Below are 20,681 nucleotides of genomic sequence, written 5' to 3'. Positions count from 1 at the left end.
TTAGTTTTCAAATGAAGGCTTATGAGCTCCAGCTCCTTCCTTGCTGGATACAAGTCACTCTTAACTGTCTCAGGAAAACTGCTTCCCCTCCCTTATGCATTAGTGCAAGTCAGCCATTATGCATGGAAATTGATAGATATTTAGAGTGGTAGAAAAAGTCAAGTGGTCAAGACTAGGCTCTTTGAGTTTGGCGTGGTCTTTTGTGCCTCGTGGAGCACCAGAGGAGAACCAGCCCTGCAGCATTCTCACAGGGCAAACTGCCTATGAGCCATTTGTTCAGCTAGTGCCTTCCTCCCTTGCATTTCATTCTCTGTTTAGCTGCATAGCAGCTAAAGACCATGAAACCAGCTTTACAAAAGCCCCACATTACTTCTGTACTTAATTAACTTTTAGAGCATCAGACCACAGTATCTAAACACAACCCGCAGAGCAGAGTTTCAGGGGCTTGTTTGGTCAGAGACTCATAAATGCTTGGCTTCCATTCCAAGTGCTGCACTGTTAATTTCTCTTTACATTCACACATGGTCTGATCTTTTCACAGCTGTTTCCAGCAGCAGGTCAAGAACTGACATTTGCAGAATGCTTACCATTGCTACCTTTCTTATTCCTTCGCAGATTGTCTCAGTTCCAAAGCACCTACTGCTCCTGGTCTCTGTTGTCTAAAACTATGGTTAGTGTTTGTGAGAACTCCAGCAGCCAGTGGATGGGTGTGTATGGCTTCCCTGCGTCAGCAGGCTTTTATCAGCTATTTGTGTGAGCTAGAGCTACGTTTTTGGGTTTTTTTGTAGAGCTGAAGGGTCTATATTTTAGGTCTTTTAATGTGAAGCTCTAAGTACTGTGGGTGCACAGCCAGGTGAATGCCTTCCAAGTAGCAGTAGGTTGTTCCCTGTGTGCTAGTGAAGGAGAAAGAATCTCCTTGGGCACTGCTAACATATGAGTTGATCTTAGACATACATCAGACTCTTTATTGCTCCTACCAAGCTCTGTCCTGCTCTGCTGGGACTGAAGTCAACAAGCAGATATTCTGAACTGCAATTCCTCATATTGGGCAATACATTAAGAGCAGAGATGAATGAGGTCATACATTGATTAAAGGATAAAACTAAAAGCTGTATTATGACCATCTTCTTAGTCATTGAACACTGCTGTTCTATTTCCACCTAAAACCACCTTCCTTCAGTGTTTGCTTACTGGGACAATCCCTTTTATTACTGTAGGCCTTCCCATAACTCTGGCAGTATTCACTTAATTTAATTTTAAATGCACACATTAATTAAAATTATTCTATTTACTGATTCTTAATAATGCCTCAAAAGCTTTTGTTGTGGTGTGCATGTCTATGTTTGAGCTCAAGACCGTTTCTGCAATAAATCATAATTTTCTGCCTGTCTTAGCCTCTAAGTGATTTGGGTCAAATAGACTGATTTGTTCACTGTAGCTCCCTTCCTGCCACACATGCCTGGGTTTCATTCCTGTTTGCCCAGCACCAATAATACGGAAGGGTTAAAGGAGAGGAAAAGAAAGCACAGTTGCTTTTCTTCATCCACTGCATATCCTGCTCTGCAGAAGGATGCTGCCCCACTGGAAGCATTTGCAGCACATCCTCTGCAAAGGTCAGTGTGGCTGCTTCATCTATTGCAAACTGGATTTTAGCCAGCAGCTGTAGCTGACAGTTTCAAGAAGGCCACTTCCCCATCCATCTTCCTCAGACAATTGTGCTGTGTGCAGTCTCCAAACTAATAATTCATCATTTGCACATGTGTGCCTTCTACTTCATTATTTTATTAACATATTAGAAGGGTCCTGATTTATTTATTAAATTCATTATTATTCTTATCAAATGATGACATGTTGTTAGCCAGGAAGATGCACTTGCTATCTCACAACTAATTATTCCAATTAAGTTTTCATGATTCTACCATAAAGCACAGCTCATTAACTTTAATTGCTTTTGAAATGCAGCTGCTGAGCTACAAATGTAAAAGAACAGGTAGGTTATATTAGTTAGTTAATTTCTGCAAATGGGGTTTTGTTGTCATTAAGTCTTAAGTGATACTTTCAGGCAATCTTGTTCCCTATTTCTTAGGTTAGATTTGTCTTTTTATCTAAGAGGGTTCTAAAGTTAGTTTGATTTTTTTTTTTTTTTTACAGACTAGTTTTTTGCCATAGAACACTGGATCAAATTCAAAAATGTTTCTTCAAATAAACCTGTGTGCTTCAGCTCAGCCCTCAATAGGAATTGATGGACAACTGCAGGCAGCTCTGAGGTGAAACTATCCCAGAAAGGGTGACAGCACTTTGATGGAAAGGAGAGATTCTGCGGTAAGGCAAAAGTTCTTAAGGAAAAGAATTTCAGGTCTTGCAGTGATGTTTGTAGTTTATGTCTCCAGTGAGGGATCAGGTTCAGATTTCCCTGAAGAGTTGACTTGAGCGATTGTCCTTGTTTGGCTGGGATAGAGTTAATTTTTTTTCTTAGTGGATGGTCAGAACAAAACATAGCTGCCTATTTTTGAGTTCATCATATGCAGGCATGAAACTTCTACAGATTTCCTGAGGAAGAAGAAAATGGATTTTCTTTGTTGCTGTGAAAATAAGACAAACTGACTATAGGTACAATGGTATTGACTGGGTCTCAGAGGGTGTAATGTCTGAGCAGACTCAAGGAGCTGCAAAATTTGTTGCCTTGTTTCACCACTAGCACCTTTAGGAAATGTGAAGGACATTCCTCCTTTGATAACACTTCACTCTTGCAATTACAGTCAGAGTAGATACAATTTGTATTTCCTTTCACAAACAGTTGGATGCAATACCTGCTGCAGATTGCCAGAGTGCTCTTCCTCAGCCCCTCACACACCTCTCAATGGCCAAAGGAGCAGAATTCAGCCTTAGAAGTGTTACTAACAAAGACAGAGGTGTTTTTCACCTTTAAACTTGTATGTGGTGGGTTTGGCTTTGCTGCTTACTGGGAACTGTGTAACTAGAAGTTAGGTTCATAAAATCAGCGCTGTGTAATTTGGCCAATCCCAGTTTTAAGGCTGTTTACATGTTTAGAGGCCAGATGGAAGTGTGTGAAAGGCTAGTATTCACATCACAGATTTTCAAATGTTTCTGCACCAAAGTGGCAACTTTTTAATAGCAAAACACTGTTACTCTTTTTGGTCCTGGTGTTGCTGGGCAGAACTATGAAGGCTTTTCTATTTTTCCAAAGAAGTCAAAGTTTAGATCTTTCATTTACAGTTTTTAATTACATGGGAAGGGGCTTCTAATAGGTATTGTGCAGTGTCTACTTTGCTGTCTCTGCCGAGAGATAGCTTCTTAAGGATCAGGATCATGTGTGCAACATGCTGAAGTGAGGCTTTCGTGTCTTCAGTGAAGCACAATTATTATATCTGACCCGACATAAACTGAATAGGAAATGCTGGCCATTAATGAAATGTTTATTGGCACCAAAGCCACTTAATTTTTCAAAATTTCTACGGAAACAGAATTGTCACTGAAATTCACTGTGCGGTCTAAAAATGCTCTAGAATGTATGTCACTTTGACTAGGGAGGGAAGCAACCCATTGTAGACTGGCTTGAGTTGTGTTTTTTTTTCTCAACAGAGTAATTCAAAAGTCTTCCAGTCCCAAGGCAAGGCAATGAGATTGAACAAACTCTATAGAAGCCCTCACCAGGTGAAGGTTTTCACCCATGGGTTAGTTTTCAACAAAGGATAGACAAGCATCACAAAGCCAGTCAGCCAGGAGGAACAACATCCAGGTGGCATCTGCCTCATGGACACACAAAACCTTACAAACAACACACATTGAATACAACACACATAGAATAGACAGCACCTACCCAGAAGCATAAAAAGAGGTATTGTACAGGAGCCACTCTGCCAGAAGAGAGCAAAAGAATGACAGTGGCTGGTAATTTGCCATTCGCTGTGGATCTTTTAGGAAGTTGTGGATGAAGAGTGGTGAATCACAGCTACTGTCTCTGGATCACATTGTGCTATACTATTGTCTATATGAACCTCTGATAGCAAGAAAAAAAGGAACATGCCTGGGATTTCCCTCCTGAATCTAAACGGAATGTGCATGGAATGAGATTTGCCTAAGATGGTATAGTTTTTTGACTTGCTTTTTCAGCTCACAGTAACAAAGGTCTCGTACTATATTAAGAGCACAGAAATTATTGAAAGGTACAGTTTATTTCTGTATTATTAATTTTGCCTTCTTACTTTGCACTGCAACCTCTGGATATCCTAGAGTTGATTTCTTCTTGTACTGATGAGGAGAGACACTATGTAGGGAGGTAAACATGCCAGGACTGGTGTGCAGGTGGAGTGCAGAACTGGCCATGCCTGACCAGAGTGCCCGGAGAAACAGCCTGTCTGCTCCAGTGGAAACAGCTGAGCACAGTGAGGTGGTCAAGGGTGGAAAGGGGTTGGTCATCTCTGCAGGCAGCACTGGGGTAAAAATCCCAAGCACAGTGCACGGAGGCTTTTAATACTAAGCAGTGAAACACTATGATAATACAGAGGGAAATTTGCCTAAAAGAAGTGAAGTACACTAATGCGACTATACTTTCCGTGCTCCATTAAGAATATTTTAACACTGTGTTGCAGTTCACCAATAAATAGTGCTTCTGCATCACTGAAAGACCGGTGACAGCATTCCTTAAAGAGGCCATCTCTCCGGCGGTCTGCGGGATCGGAAGCAGAACAGCACGGGCAGACTGTGAAAAAGCCTTCCAGGAACAAAGAACTCTCGCAGGGAAGACCTGCACCTGAGATTCGTAGTGCTCCCTGATAACCCAGCGCCCGCCTTCTCCAGCCGCACCGTCGGCTCCGCAGGGTCTCACCGCCGGGCGGGGCGGTCCAGCGGCTCTCCCGCACAGCAGGCCTGTGCCGCTGCCTGCCGCGACAGCGCCCCGGCATCGCGCTCAGGTTTGCAGTGCATGCCCTGGAACGGGTTAGTCCAAAATTCGGCCCTTGGGCAGCATTTCTCGCTTCTCTGTAGCGTTGCTCCTCCCGCTTCAGCCCCCGCTCCCAGACGGGTTCTGGCGCTCCCGGCGCCGCCCCTCAGCCCCGACGGCTCGGCCTCGCAAGGGAGCAGCGCTCGGAGCTCCAGAGAGCTGTGGAGTAGGGAAGGCAGCATAGGTTATGACCTGTCGCCTTTATGTTCTGTGCACACACTTACTATACCTCATTAATGCGGCTGACACACGCTAATAAATTAATTAACTCTTCCTGTCTAGCACCGCCGGGAGCCCCCGCCCTGCACGTGGGGGGCGCCTTCCTCGGCCGCCAGGGGGCGACAAGGCTCCAGGCAGGAGCGCGCGGCCGTGGCCCCTCGCGGCCGCCGTAGGGCCCCGCCCGGCGCCGGGCGGGGGCAGCGCGCGGTGCCACGTCCCCGTCGCGGCGCGTTTGCGGCCATGGGCGCCTCGCAGAGCATCGACATCCCCGGCGGCGGCACCGAGGGCTACCACGTCCTGCGGGTAAGGGCACGGCGGCGCGGCCCGGCCGGGCGACCCTGACGCTCGGCCCGCCGGCAGCCCGCGGGCGTGGGGTCTGTCCCGCCGTGGGGCCGCGCTGGAGCGGCCCGGGGGCTCCCGGGGCGGCCCCGCCGCACTCACCGGGGCCGCGCTTGGGCAGCGGGGCCGCCCGGGCTCCTTCGCGGGAGTGCTGCGGTGCGCCGGGCCCGCGCTGCCGCTCCCGGGTTTGGGAAGTCTCGAGGAAGAATTGGTCCAGAATAAAGAATTCCCCGGGCCGGGTCGTGCCGCCAGGTTGTGCCTCCGAATGACCAGGGCGGCGGGCTGGCGCGTGGGAGGCGATGCTGGGTTTGGGCAGCCTCCGAGGGCGAGGCGACCTCTCCTCCACTCTGTCCACACCCAGCCCGCGGGTCTGGGCTGCGCTCGGGTGCTCCCGGGATAACGCGTCCGGCTTGTCCCGCTCGCTGCACCCTGGACCGAACCGAACCGGACCGGACCGGACCGGACGGGACCGTAGCTGCTGCCCCTCCGCAGTAGTTCAGGGGTGTCGGATCGAGGTGCTCACATGACACGCAGAACACCAACTCCAGTGAAAGTCCAATTTTTCATAGTCACATTGGTTTTGTGTGCGAAATACAAAATGCCTTATTGGGCTGCATTCTTCAGGTTTTGTAAATAAGCCTTTTGACAGCCCTTCCTTTTGTTTTTAGTGAGCAGAATGGTTCCCAGGTCCTGCTGTGGAATCTGGGGCGCGGGGACTTTGCTGGAGTCAGTGCCTGCCCTCACCACGGTGCCTGTCTTTTCCTCTGTAGCTGCAGTGTGAGTGCCCTCACTCTGGGTACCGTGCTGGGCTGGCGTGTTTGTTGGAATCAGAGCCTTTTGGATAAGTTCTCTGCTTTTGAGAACCAAATACTGACGTTCTGATCAAATCCAAACAGTCTGTTAAAATTTATGTATGGACTAAAGTCACAGTGGGTTTTTTTTCTCTCCTTTAATATTAATGGTATATAAGAGTTCAATGTTATTAATTTATGTCAATCCATTTTGTCTTCTCCTTTTCCCCCCCAAAATACTATTCTGCAGGTTGGTAAAACTGGCAGACTTTTTTTTCTTTCCTTTAGCATAGTACAGTGTAAATTTCATTAACTTTTTACTTTGGACACTTGTAAAACCAGTATGTACTTTGCAGTTAGAATATCAGTTACATCACATTTATGAGTTCATACTGTTTCATTAAAGCATGCTAATAAATTGAGATTAATCTCTTTCATGAAGTAGAATCTACTCATTTTTTCTTGTAATCTTGCTTAGATCTGGTGCTTTCTGTTTTCATTTAGGCACTTTTTTGTTGTAACATTTTTGCTGTGGCCCAAAATGTCAGTGTTTGATTGCCAGTCTTTGTAAGTGTAATTGAGAGGTGCACATTAAAGACGTTGATTTCCAAGAGGACATCCTTATTCATATTAAATGCAGGAAGGGACCTACTTGCTGTCTTAAACAGACTGATATTGCTATTTTTCACTGCCCTGTCTTCTTACTGATAGATATCTTGAGATGTCACAATAATGAGTGATTACTCTTTGTCTGTGGACAGGCATCTTAAACTGCATAATGATTCCAGCATAACAGTTATAAGTTGGGATGTTTTTTTATTAAAATGCACGTGGCATGCATGAATGTGACTAGGATTTCCCACTGTTGTTTTTCCAAGTTTAATTTTGCAGTTGCCATTCTGTAGTAAGTTTGTTACAGATAGCGTTGGGCTCACACTGTCAGAGGAGCTCTGCACAAGTGCTCTGTCTGCATGGAATGGCCTTCAGTAGAACTTGGGGTCAAGGAAAATGCTGTTTTGTTCTAATTTACTCTCAAGTACATTTTCTTTCTGAGCTCAGTACTTTAATGAGGTAAATGAGAGTGGTAGGGGAATGCAGCAGTAGTCTTCCAGTGTTACAGATCTAATTTGAGTAAGATCAGATTTCTTTGATAACACCAATCTTCTGTAAATAATGTAAAGTGATTGTTTAAAAGATTTCATTACATATGGGAAAATTATAGAAATGTCAGAAACAAAAATCAATTATTGGAAGAATTTGTTAGGGTAAGGCAGATAAATGAAAAATATGTGTTAAATGGCCATGAAACAAAGAGTTTACATTGTTCAGTGTGACTGCAGGAGCCAAGCACAAGTTGCTAGAAAGGTGAGCAGACTGGGACTGTTGCAAGTTACAGGATTTTTACAGTGAGACTTTTAGACTGTACATGCTGCCTCCCCACAAAACTAGTAAAAAGTCTGTGCTCACTTCAAATAGGGACAGAAGTATATGCAGCAAGTGAGCACTACCATCATGAATTTTTAATGTCAGATTTTTAGATCACTTAATTCTTTTGGCTACTTCTGCTGATACTCTGTGCAATATTGCTTTCATTGTGAGCTTTATCAGCAGTGCAGTTGTAACAGGAATTAGGAACCCTCCAGGACTGAAGTGCTGTCAAAGGAAAAGAATTTCATTGTATTCATACTTGACAGGAGAAGTTGCTCTGGGTTATATTGTTGGTGCTCTAGACATTGAAACGTAGCTTTGTTTCTTTTTTTTTTTTTTTTTTTTTTTTTTTTTTTTTTTTTTTTTTTTTTTTGGTAAGAGGAAGAAAAAGTTGCCAAGTGTTCTGTTGCCCAAGTCTCTTCATAGGTAGACCTAGTAATGAGTCATTTGTTTGAAGCAATTCTCCTCAAGTTTCCTTTAACATAAGGTGTGTAGCTGATTAGACCAACTGGCTGACTCTGTATATGGCTCACTAATGTATTTGTTTCTGCTCTTGAAAACAGAATGAAGGAAAATTTTGAGTAATTTTCTTGCTCAGCAGTGTGAAACTGCTGTAGTTTGCCCAGGCTGATGTAATGACCTGACAGTTACTCAGCTAGTAGATGGTGTCACAATATCCCCATGGCTGGGGGCAGAGTGACTGGAAAGTGGCCCAGTGGAAAAAGTCTAGGGGTGCTGGTTGAGAGCAGCTGAACATGAGCCAGTGTGCCCAGGTGGCCAAGGCCAGTGGCATCCTGGCCTGTATCAGGAATAATGTGGCCAACAGGGCCAGGGCAGTGATTGTCCTGCACTGGGCACTGGTGAGGTCACTTCTCGAGTGCTGTGTCCAGTTCTGGGCTCCTCAGTACAAGACAGACATTGAGGTGCTGGAACAGATCCAGAGAAGCTCTGGAGCACAGCTCCTGTGAGGAGCAGCTGAGTGGGCTGGGGGTGTTTAGCCTGGAGAAGAAGAGCTCAGAGGAGACCTCATGGCTCTCTACAACTCCCTGAGAGGAGGGTGTAGCAAACTGGGGTCAGCCTCTTCTCTTAAGTAACAAGTGATAGAACAACAGGAAAGAGCCTCAGGTTGCACGAGGAGAGATTTAGAGACTGGACTTCAGGAAAACTTTCTTCATCAAAAGGATGGTCCAGTGTTGGAATAGGCTGCCCTGGGAAGTGGTTCAATTTCCATCCCTGAAAACATTCAGAACATGTGTAGATATGGCCTTTGGGTTAGATTTAATGGTGGACTTGAAGTGCTGGGTTAGTGGTTGGGCTCAATGATCACAGAGGTCTTTTCCAAACTAAATTGTTGAAAGATTCTACATGAGAATTCTTATCTGTGAGGAATTTGTATGCTACCATGTTACATGGTGTTCTCCCTAAAAGATACTGAGCAGCAGTGCCCAAAGTTTCAATTTCCCACTCTTGTTTGAGTGCTTGGGTTTGTTGCAATAGTGATACAAACGTGTTGCATGAATTGATGACTTATCGTTTAAGGGAGGGTCACATTTTAAAAGCTTGAGTTAAATTCTTTGTGCTAAAATAAAGGGTTATCTGCTTAAATAGAATCTGGGTTTTTTAACCAAAACCTTACAAAGCTTTTTCTTTTGAAAACTGTGCTTCATCAGGAAATTCAATTCAGTCACACAACGTAATGTACTAAAATAACTGACAGAAATCCAAGAGAATCTATCAGATCTAACAGGAATTGCTTATGTATGATACGTAATGAAATTTTACTGCCAGTTATAGAGTGGGTGGAAGAACTACAAAAAAACCTTTCAGTATTTCTTTGCTAATAAAGTAGAATACTGGGAAAAGTTTCTTATGTGGGAAAAAAAAGCCTTGGAAGTTGTGTATTTAATGCTTGAGGCTAAGCTTCTGAAAGTTTAAAAACTAGTATAAGGTAGCTGTCTTTCAGAAGTGGTCAGAGCCTTCATCTGCCTCTGAAAAATCCACATTTCAGTGCCTAATTTCATTTGCAGTTACACTGCTCTCTTGGGGCCTCAATTTGTGCTGCTGAGCAGACTTCTTAAAATGTGTAATGTGCAACGTATACTGTGTGGGCATAGAATAGTGTTGGGAGCAGTGTTCAGCAAAGAAAAACTTTGTGTGTTTACCTGGAAAGTCTTTTTAGTACTGCAAATTAAAATTAGTGTATTGACCTTGAAATATTTTTCCTGTTTAATTCTTGACAGTGAATTAAAAGTGAAATCAGTGTGTAATCTATGTACTCAGCAGCCCTGCTGTCATCTTGGTGAGAAACTGAAACTCTGCAGCACTGAGGCCCTTTTCTGCTCTCAGATATTCAGCATTTGGTAGAGGTTTTCTTCATTTGCTCTTAAAAAGCTCTGGCATTGCATTGCCACAGCTTCTCTGCATTTCCTGTGCCACTGTGTCTCTACTGTTAGAAAGTCGTGGCATTTACCCATATGGGTCTGTGACTTGTATTTCTGAAATAACAGCTGGCTTTGAGAGAATCAGGCTTCCCAAGCTGCTGGGGATGGTATCTTGCCTGCAGTAGCATCTGTTGTAAATGATATTACTTGGTTATTTTTCAGCAATTATTCAAGTACAAAGGCAAGCTACTAAATACTTGGGGCACCCAGCAAGGCTGCATAAAGCCAAATTGCTCAGGAGACACAGAGTTGATGTACATATCCATGGAATCTTTATTATTTCCATCCTCAAGAGAGGTGGAGCAATTTATGTCCTTGTATTTTCTAAGGTCCCTGGTTATCCTTTGTTGCTGTAGCTTCTGGAACAGAATCAAGGCCACAGAGCTTGGAGCAGAGAGCTGTATTGTGCATTTGGCACTGGTAGTGACTGAGATGGTGTGGCAAAACCTGTATGGGGACAGTGCAATTGTTGTGCAGGACTGAGCATAGCTCTTCTTCAAGGAGGAGACTTTTCATGTGGAATGGACTCAGAGTTTCTGGATGGCATTTCTGGGACTGCCAGGTGTAAACATGCTTTTCTATCAGTGAAGGTAGGCCAGGGAAATAGGAAACTTTGTGACAACCTGTGCATGGCAGGATAACAGAAGGGAGGCACATACCTGCTTCTGAGGTGTGATTGACTCAGCTGTAAGGGTTTGGTTTCTTTTAGCTGCAGCTTCCTTGTAGTTTTTACATCAGTTTGGGGCAGAACACAGATTTAGTATTCTCAGTAAATTGTTTATACATCCCAGGGGTCAGTGAGCTTGAGTTTGATGGATGCTGAACATATGTGGTTCTCATCTATTGTATGTACTCCATCTTAATTCAAAAAGTTCTGTTGAATACTGGCCACTCTTCATTCACAGTGCTCAGAATATAATCTCTTGGAGGTCATTAGGGAGGGATATTGTCAGGATGCAGGGGGGTTGTTGTGATTTTGGTATGGTTTGGTATTTTATTTCAAAGAATTTCATTTAGAAATGGAGGAAAATCTCTGAATGAGATGAAGTCTGACCTTTCATAATTTCAAGGCCATGAGATGTATCCAGTCCTAAAAATCTGATGTGTTATGCCAGATGCACTGATTTTTAATGCTGAGGTTTAACTAACACACATTATGTCTTTAAAACTGTTTTCCCAGGAAGTTCTGAAACCATCTGCTAAGTAAATTGTGGTTTAAAGCCTGTATGTCAGGTTCATTAAAAACACAAACCGTAAGTTCCTATATGACCTGTGCAATATGTGGTGGAATAACTTAGAGAGAGAGGCTATTAGAGTATTTTCATGTCACTTCTCTAAACTGAGGGAAAAACAACAAACAGCATAAACTCATCTTACATTTACCGCTTAAACACAGGAAGGGAGAGGATATTTTAAATTACTTGATTACAAGAGAAACTGCAAGTTGGAGAATACCATTATGGATCATGTCTATAGGAAAGCAGAGTTTTTTAATTCTCCTTTCATAAAACTATTTAACCTCTCTTTGGCAGGAAGGTCTCAAGTATTCAACGTGCTAAGTAAATGCTTTCTACATTTGGGAAGAATAATTCATATAGTGAATTTTAGCCTCTCTGTGGATTTTCTTCTAAGCTAAAATATCTGTTTGTGGAGGCCGTTCTCAGGAAGCCCTACATTATTGCAAGTTTGAACATCTACAGTTAAATGAGCTCTAGAAGCAGTCTACAAATGCCAAAGCCAAATCCACAGTGTGCTGGGAGTTTCTGTGCAGCTGGAGCCAGGGTGTCTGTCCCATGCAGCTTGGCTTGTACTTTTACCTTATTACCTGGTGCACAGTTTGGTGTCTGATCTCTGGTTGTTCCTGGTGGGAGGCATCTTGGACAGGTTGAGTAAGTAACATGGAGACTTTAGCTTGGGTCTAGGTACAGGCACTGCAGGATATTTGGTGACTGGGAGATGTGGTTCCATACACTTAATACTTGGAGAGGGAGAATACCTGTACCCCAGCTGTAGAAAATGATTTCCAAGGAACATCCAGGCATCTCAAAGAGGCACTTTTACAGACACACTTCAAGTTCTCATTACAAGGTATAAATGTGGACTTTGGGGATGTTATTGTTGCCTCAGTGATTCTTAATACTTTGGGGTACTGTTGGTTTCATACTTTCTTACTGCTTTACAAATCTTGGACAGCAATCAGTGTGTGTGTGAGGTGACTCTGGAATTACTAATTCCAGATTTAGATTATGTGACTAATATTCTAAGATTTGGGCATCTGTTACCCACAAGTAATCTGATTTTTTTCCCAGGCTCTGATTTTGTGAACATGTTGGGCAGAGATAAATAAAATTTAAAAACAGTTTTATTAGTAATCAAGCACTTTTAAAATTCCATATTAGAATTGTTTTTCTAGATAAGTCATATTAAGAAAACTCAGTTTCTGCAGAATCAGACTGGTATTGAACAATCAAATACATTTTTACTACTTCTGTCAGGTAGAATAACATGTAATATAAGGGACTGTAAAGGGTAACTTTTTTAGATCTTTTTGGAAGGTGATTGTAGTACATGAAAGAAAAAGCCAGTGAGTAAAATGAATCAGCTTCCACACAGAAAAAGAGTGTCTTTGCTAAAAAAGCTGTAAGAAAAATCTGACAGCCATACTGGAGTTACTTTTTACTGTCAGCAATGCTAGCAATAGTAAAAAAATAACATTGGCAACATGTCTCTCAATTACTCCATTTGGAATTAAAAGCATACTTATAGCTTCTGGGAGCAGTGTGTATCCAAAACTTGTCTTAGTGGAGTGGATGAATTATTTGAGCTGCCATGGCTGCAAAGTTGCATGTGTCTTTTCCTGCAACTTGAAGGTCTGTTAGTGAAATCTCTGGTTGTACAGGTGCCCTCTGTGTCTCAACAATGTCACCTGGTGATGTTTAATCATGAGATAACAACCTGTGCTTACAGATGTGACTCTCCTCTTCCTTTAGTAAGCATAAGATAAAAAGCAAGGTCCAATGTTGGTATGACTGTGGAAAGATAGTACTTTTTAACCAACCTTTTCAGAATTCATTAACCTTGTACTTTCACGATAATCTCCTTTCTTGAAACAAGTACTTACAATTTATCTGATGCAACTGTTAAGCACTGCTTTTCCAAGGGAATGGCTACTGCTGTGTCATTCCTCAATTAATAAACTATTAATTCTTTTGAAATGTATTTTATTTTTTGAGGGAGGGATGTTTTTGGTTCTATAGATTATATGATTATATTTGAGTATTTTAAAATTAAACCTACAAATGTTAGTAGCTTTTAGAACTACACTTGGCAGAAGTAGAAATATTATTCTAATCTATGAATCAGGACTGGAATGCTTTTACTAAATACTTGTTTAACTTTGTTAGGTACAAGAAAACTCACCGGGGCATAGAGCTGGATTGGAGCCATTCTTTGATTTTATTGTGTCCATTAATGGTTCAAGATTGGTAAGTGTGTTGCTATTTTATAACTTTTAATATAAACAATGTGTTGAGAATCTGACATTTATGACATTTATAGGTAAACCAATGGATTTGTTTTATTCAAATATATATAAAATATTTATTCTTCCTTTAAAATGAGGAAAGGAAACTGCATCAAGAATTGATTTCCTACACTCTGTAGGAACAGTTCTATTGAGTGTAGCTGGAGAATAAGACAGACATGCTCTCTGCAGACATCTGCACCAAGACAGAATTGCCTGCTGATCCACCCCTCATGGCTTATGCTGGGGCCCCCCTAGTTCTGTCTGCTTCCATGAGAACTGACAAACTTCACATATTCCAAAGAGGCTGAGTGAAAAGCTGCTGTCAGAGCTGTTGGCTGGGCAGGAGGCATGGGAGAGCTTTCAAGCAGAGCTGTTGTCAAACAACAGACCATGATAGCAGTGGAAAAACCCAGCTGTGGGAAGCTCTGCACCCCTATGCCTGCATTTGAGAAAGCCTCTGAACCAATGGAAGCGTTTTCATTTTTGGAAAGTATGACTTTTACTGTGAAGACCCAGAGTTTTTCCAGAATTGTATTCTAGACTTGTGAAGGGACTAGAAACTTGTTACAAAGCAGCTGTTAATATTTGTCCTAGTAATGCACAGTGTAGCATCTTTGAAATAGAAGTGTTGCTGTAGAAGGGAATGCTTGTTCTGTCAAACACTGACCCAACTGTTGTTTAAACATTCACAGAATAAAGACAATGACACTCTCAAGGACCTGCTGAAAGCAAATGTTGAAAAACCTGTAAAAATGCTTGTGTACAGTAGCAAAACACTGGAACTGAGAGAAACATCAGTAACCCCCAGCAACATGTGGGGTGGGCAGGGCCTGCTGGGAGTGAGCATTCGCTTCTGCAGCTTTGATGGGGCCAATGAAAACGTCTGGCACGTCTTGGTACGTATGGACTTGGAAGTATTCTCATTACTGCTGTTTCTGTTGGAAAGTAACTTGCACAGGATGTAGCTAACAAGTCATGAGATCAAACTGTTCTCAGTGATCAAACTGGCTATGATGGATTTTGAGTTTGGGAAGACTTTAGAACTATACATGTGTATTTGTGAGTATATTGTCAAGTCTCATATTTAAATGAATGGCTTCGTACAATACTCAGAGATATTGTATTTGGTACAACACCAGAACCATATGAAAAGGGACTGCCATAGAAACACTGTTTCATCACTGTGTTGAAAACTTGACCAGTTTGCCTCAGAGCTTGTGTGAAGGTGCATACCTGTGTGTTCTGCTGACAGTTACATAGTGTTTTGTAACTTTCCATCTTAAAACTAGGAAGTGGAGCCAAATTCTCCTGCTGCATTAGCTGGACTTAGACCTCACAGTGACTATATCATTGGAGCAGATACTGTCATGAATGAGGTAAGTATATAAAAATGAGGTCTTTATTTTTTAATAACAAAAATCGCAATTGTACCAGGGCAGTTGAAACATCCCTGTCTCTGTCTCTGTTCAGTGTGAATGGAAATCAAATGCAAACAGGAAGGAGCTCTGGCATGGATGAGGCATTGCTTCTTCTTAAAGGCAGTCCTGGAATGTCTTAAATGTCTTCATGAAGTCAGATTCAAATTTTGTACTCTAAAATTAATATTTTGAATAGCAGGTTTGAAATCTGGCTTGTGCCACATCTTCTGAGCTGTGTAGCAAAACACATTTTAAAGTTGGCCTTGTGATAAAACAGCAGCACTGCAACAGCTGCAGCATGTGGCTGTTACCAGAGTCCATACAGAAGGTCAGGACTAGGATGATTGATCTAATGCCAAATGATAAAGTAAGGACAAGAAAGCCCTTACTCATTCTTATCTTTTTGCAGTCTGAAGATCTCTTTTCCCTTATTGAAACGCATGAAGCAAAGCCATTAAAACTTTATGTGTACAACACAGACACAGATAATTGTCGGGAAGTGGTGATTACTCCAAATTCTGCCTGGGGTGGAGAAGGCAGGTAAGGAGACAATGTGTTACAGGGGGATGGGGCAACTTTCTTACAACACCAGCCTGAAAACTGCTGGGCTTAAGTTTTCTACAAAGACAGGGAAAGAGTGTTGTTATATCAGAAGTGTTTTTGCTCTATTAATTGTTTTGTATTGATTATTTGTCCATAGGGAAGCAATGTGGGGGCAGGAGGGGAAGGTTGTACAGCATTTACCTTGAAACTTCTTGGTGTCTTGTGTTCTTCATGCATTGCTTGCTATAGTCTGTAGTTGTAAAAGTCACCTGACTGAAAAATCTTCATATTTTAAAAGCCTAGGATGTGGCATTGGTTATGGATATTTGCATAGGATACCTACTCGTCCATTTGAAGAGGGAAAGAAAATTTCTCTCCCAGGACAGTTGCCTAGTGCATCTCTCAGTCCCCTTAAAGATGGTTTCACAGAGGTAAGCTGTGGTCCCTCTCCTTCAGCTTGGTAAAAATGGATGATGATATTTATTGCTTTTCTGCTTCTCTTGGCTCACGTAAAAACAAACCCTAATGATGCATCTTTCTTTTCTCTTTCAATAAGGTTCAGCTATCATCAGTTAATCCCTCAGCCACCCTCCCTCCTGGGTCAGCAGGCCTTGAGCAGAGTCTTTCAGGACTTTCTATTAGCTCACCTTCAACTACTGTCAGTAATGTTCTCAGCACAGGTTGGTATTGGGAGGAACTGACCTGAAATGCATGGCTTTTCTGACTTTTTTGTTCTCTGAGATGTTTCTTATTAATTGAGTAGAACTCAGAAGAGATAATAAAACTTTCTCGTAATTTTTTCTCAACAAAAAAGGTTAATGTACTGGATTGTTGCTTTACTTGCTCACAAAATAGTTGCAAACAACTTCTATTAAAAATACTATGTGTATTACTTAGACTACTGTTTTTCTTATCAGCATTTTATTGTTAAGGCAAATAGTAATTCTCCTGTAAGCAATTATTTATTTATATTCCTTAGGGAAAGAAGATGAAGTGTTGTATGTCTAAAATCAATGTTGTTTCCCTGTCTACCCCACCAGGTGTTCCAACAGTTCCATTGTTACCACCACAAGTCAGTCAATCCCTTACCTCTGTGCCACCAGTTAACCCAGCAACTACATTACCAGGTGAGTAAGCAAAATTTCTTAAAACATTTCTCAAACAAAAATCTTACAGGAGCAAGAGAAGAGAGCTGTCTTTTCCACTGCCTTTTGGGGAAGGTATAACTTCATACAATTTATGCATTTCATGTAAGATCTCTCTCTATACAACTTCTACAGTGTGAAAAATTATTTTTCTTGGAGTATGTTCACAGCATGTCTGTAGCACAGAGGAGTGGCGTGGCAACAAGAGTTACCAAGTTTACCTTTTAGGGCTCCCTGCACAGCAGATGCAGTATTCAGGATTTCTCAGGAAGGTTTTGCTTTGTTATTTGCAACATTTTTGGAAACCCATTTTTAAATACTGAGCTTGATCACTATTCCCAGCATAAATAGTAGGCTAGCAGTATAGAATTTATGTTGCTGTTAGTGTTTCTGAACTATATATTAATTTAAACTGGTAACAATACAAGTAAGAGTCTTTGTTTCCTAATGGTTTTTGTTCCTAATGTTTCCTTTGTTTCCTGTGGTTGTTTCCTAATAATAATGAACATTTCAAACACTACTATTCCAGAAGTATTCATGAGGGGTAAAATAAGGATTGTACAGGATTTTGCTGTGGCATTGGTGTGCTGGTACAGGAATCAATTGTGCCTTCCAAAACACCGAAGGAGTCGTATTTTATGTTTTGCTTGTTATGAGACAAGTAGATAAAGCTTTTTCCATTACATAATGCTTGGAGGCACAGCCTCCAACACAGAAAATATGTGCAGTAGAGCTCAGTGCATGCAAACAAGGGCAGAGAACTCACAGATTGAACTTGTTTGTAGTTTTCTGTCTTCACTAGGCAGAAAAAGATTATTGTCCTTTTCTTCCCCAGCCACCTAATCCACCCCTTCCCTAAACTCTGCAAGTGCAAGTTTTCTGTTCACCTTTTCTCTGAATAGTATCATTGCTTTTTTAAAAGCAAATTGGAATATTTCTTGCAATTTGCATGGATGTACTAGTGAAATTGTTCTTACTGGATATATTGGAGGTTTAAAATTTGAGTGAATTTGTATGAAGTTCAGCTTGTTTGAAATTAAAAAAAATTCAGCCAAATTTGCATATAGCTGACATGAAAGCTCTTTGAGCCAATTTATGTCAGCCTTCATAGCAAATGAATTCATGGGTAGGTAAAGATGGCTGGTTTTTAATCAAAATCTCTACACAGTGGCCTTGCTTTAAGACTTTTCTCCTCTCTATCTTCGTACTGTAGTATCAACAGTTTATTTCTGAATTAGCCTTTTCTGAGCTAAACACAAAGTATGAATAGAGCCCTTGGAGCAGGAGGATTTTCCATAGCAAATACAGTGATGGAAAGCCATATGTTGCATTCACTGGATGTTTCTCTTCTACTTTCAGTCCTTTCTGACTTTGAAAGTTCCTTTGTCTTGCCTTTGGATACACAATTTTTGTGATTTACTCTAGTCATGAACTAAGTAGAAAAGACAAATAATAGAGTGATCAATATTAGGGATCAGGGACTACTGTGTACAGGGACTACAATGTATATATATAAAATATATACATATATGTTTAATATTGATATATATTTAATCATATTGTTTGCCACTCAGATTGGGAATGGAGAAATTCTGGTATAATGCTGTGGTGAAACAACTACCTTTGATGAAAGCTGAACTTGGAATGCAAACTTTGTAATTCTGAAATAAGATTCTGCTTTCCTCAGAAAAATCTGAAGGGTTTGGGATTATGGATTTGTTAGTCCAGACTTCCTGCAGTAGGTGTCTGTTCTCACTATGCACCTTAAAAGCTGAAATTCAGGTGAATTTGCATTCTTCCATGTAAAAATTATGATCAGGGTATAAAGCGTGTTTTAAGTTATCAACAAGATCTAAGAAACAATTAGAAAAAGACAATTTTAACTTTTCAGCTATAACTGTTCCACTCTTCTCTTAGGTCTGATGCCATTACCAGCAGGGCTTCCAAACCTGACTGATCTGTCCAAACTTAATTTACCTGCACCACAGCTTGTTCCAGAAATCATACAGCCTGGTATGTGCTTCTGCAATGAGAAACTCTGTAATTGGAGTTATCCTTGTCACTCTAAATTAGACCCATCTGGGGGAGTCCTGAAGGGGGTACATTAAATGTTTGCCTGAGGTGGGAGTGGATGTTAGTGCCCAGATCAGGTAGACAAGGAATATGTCTTTAGATAATTCTAAACCTGTATCTGTGTTTAAATATTTCATTTTGTATTATCTGATTTCTGTCTCAGAAGAGATTGTGCCAAAAGTGAAAGTATATTATTTATGGGTAAAAGAAAATATGAAGTGTTTCCTTGTAAGCTAGATGAGGAGATTGGAGCTCCCTGAACTGAATGCCAGAATTATTAACAAATATTGGATTTACAGTTTTGAATTCAGCAAAACTGCTGAAGGTGCACATGGAGTAAGCAAAAAAATACTGGACGCTTATATGGAATATGGGTTTTTTAACTTCTTGTTTCTGGCAGTTTCAGTGAAGGCCAGAAAAACCTATTCACCAGTGTTAATGCATTAAATACCTAGTTCTCTGGGGAGTCACAAGCAACCTTGAATTTACTCCGATTCTTCAATTCTGAAATCTGAAAAGTATCAGGCTTGAAATGAGCCTGCTGAGTCAGTGCTGCACAAACACCATTTGAGCTGGCTGTGGTGTGCAGCAGCTCACTGCCTTTTTTTCCCCCCTTTGTCTCTTTAGGTTTGCAACCCCTTCCCCCATTGCCACCTCTGCATCTAATGGGAATATCACCTCTGTCAATGCCACCCAAGTGTGTTCCTATGCTTCCTTTGGTCACAGAGGCATCTACAGTGCCTACAGATTTGCTTCCCTCTATTACTCAAGCTGGAAGCTTTTCCATCAACCCTGGCACTACTGAAAATGTAGAGGAGACCTCTGCACTCACCTTGGATAGTGCAATTCCAACTTCCAGGGCAACTATTGTTGACAGATCAAATGAATCCTCCGCAGCTAATGAGAAAACAGCTGGAACCACAGATACACAAGGTTCTGAATCGTAACTCCAGATCACTCTCCTGGATTGGCTTGGTATTTATTTAGCCATGGGATACATATTTGAAAAGCAAGCTGTCATTAATTTCATACTAGTTTGTACTTAATCTTTAGAAGTCCTGTAAATAATATGGAGGTATAATAAAAATAAAAGGGGATTTATAAAGTGTGGGGGGGAGGAAGAACTTGTATGTTACCAAAAAAAGCCCAGGTGGTAAATAGAGTTCCACTGCCAAACTCTGAGGTATGTTTTTAATACAGGCTCACAGCCTTACCCTGCTAGGCCTGTCCTTGCTTATAATTAGCAATTTTTGCTTCTGATAGAAATGAAGCGGGTCTTGCGTGTGACATTTACCTACCATAGTTCTTGTTCTTTGCAAGTATCTTGTTTCTACAGTGGGGATGAGAATGTTTAGTCTGAGTTGTGAATTTTAACGCTGCAAAACTTCCACCTAAAGATATTTCTGTTAAAATTGCTGAGTGGCCTGTTAACTGACATGTTGTTATTCAGCCTGTACACAAATCTTTGTCTTTAAGCTCTGGAGAGATGCTCAAGCCATGTTTTGTGACCACTGCTGCGTTGTTTCATATGCCCACTGTAAAACAGCATTTGGAAGGGAATACATGGAATGTTAAATGTAGCACACAATTTGGCACTTCATGACTACTGTAAGGTGAATTAATGGATTAAGCATACATATAGCAATAAATTCCTGGAATTTTATTCTTTGTGTGACAAAATAGCACTTTTTAAAAAAATTCTTTAAGTCTCATTTAACATTTTAGCTTAGCTCTCTCTAGCACAGATCTGTGAAAGTGCCCCCTTCCAGAGGAGCGGGTCCAAGAGGGAATGCCA

General features: G+C 41.4%; 1 protein-coding gene across 1 annotated transcript; it reads left to right on the top strand.

Annotated features, from left to right (window-relative positions):
• The first annotated feature begins 5,422 nt into the window (after window positions 1-5,422).
• GORASP2 (golgi reassembly stacking protein 2) lies at window positions 5,423-20,466 on the top strand. Its single transcript, XM_062498348.1, has 10 exons — window positions 5,423-5,485; window positions 13,586-13,666; window positions 14,400-14,603; window positions 14,997-15,083; window positions 15,535-15,665; window positions 15,967-16,099; window positions 16,225-16,348; window positions 16,709-16,795; window positions 18,731-18,826; window positions 19,514-20,466. Exons 1-10 carry the CDS (start codon window positions 5,423-5,425, stop codon window positions 19,831-19,833), a joined length of 1,326 nt encoding a protein of 441 aa, XP_062354332.1. The 3' UTR covers window positions 19,834-20,466.
• The last annotated feature ends 215 nt before the right edge of the window (window positions 20,467-20,681 follow it).

Source organism: Cinclus cinclus, chromosome 9 (genome assembly GCF_963662255.1).
Source record: "Cinclus cinclus chromosome 9, bCinCin1.1, whole genome shotgun sequence".
NCBI lineage: Eukaryota > Metazoa > Chordata > Aves > Passeriformes > Cinclidae > Cinclus > Cinclus cinclus.
Note: the sequence above shows the minus strand (reverse complement) of the source record. Positions and strands in the feature narration are given on the sequence as shown.

Bases quoted from the DNA above. Each gene is read 5' to 3' on its own strand.
- GORASP2 (XM_062498348.1), top strand. From the start codon at position 5,423: ATGGGCGCCTCGCAGAGCATCGACATCCCCGGCGGCGGCACCGAGGGC. The intron at 16,100-16,224 runs GTAAGCTGTGGT...TCTTTCAATAAG, and splicing joins TTAAAGATGGTTTCACAGAG to GTTCAGCTATCATCAGTTAA. The intron at 18,827-19,513 runs GTATGTGCTTCT...TTGTCTCTTTAG, and splicing joins TCCAGAAATCATACAGCCTG to GTTTGCAACCCCTTCCCCCA.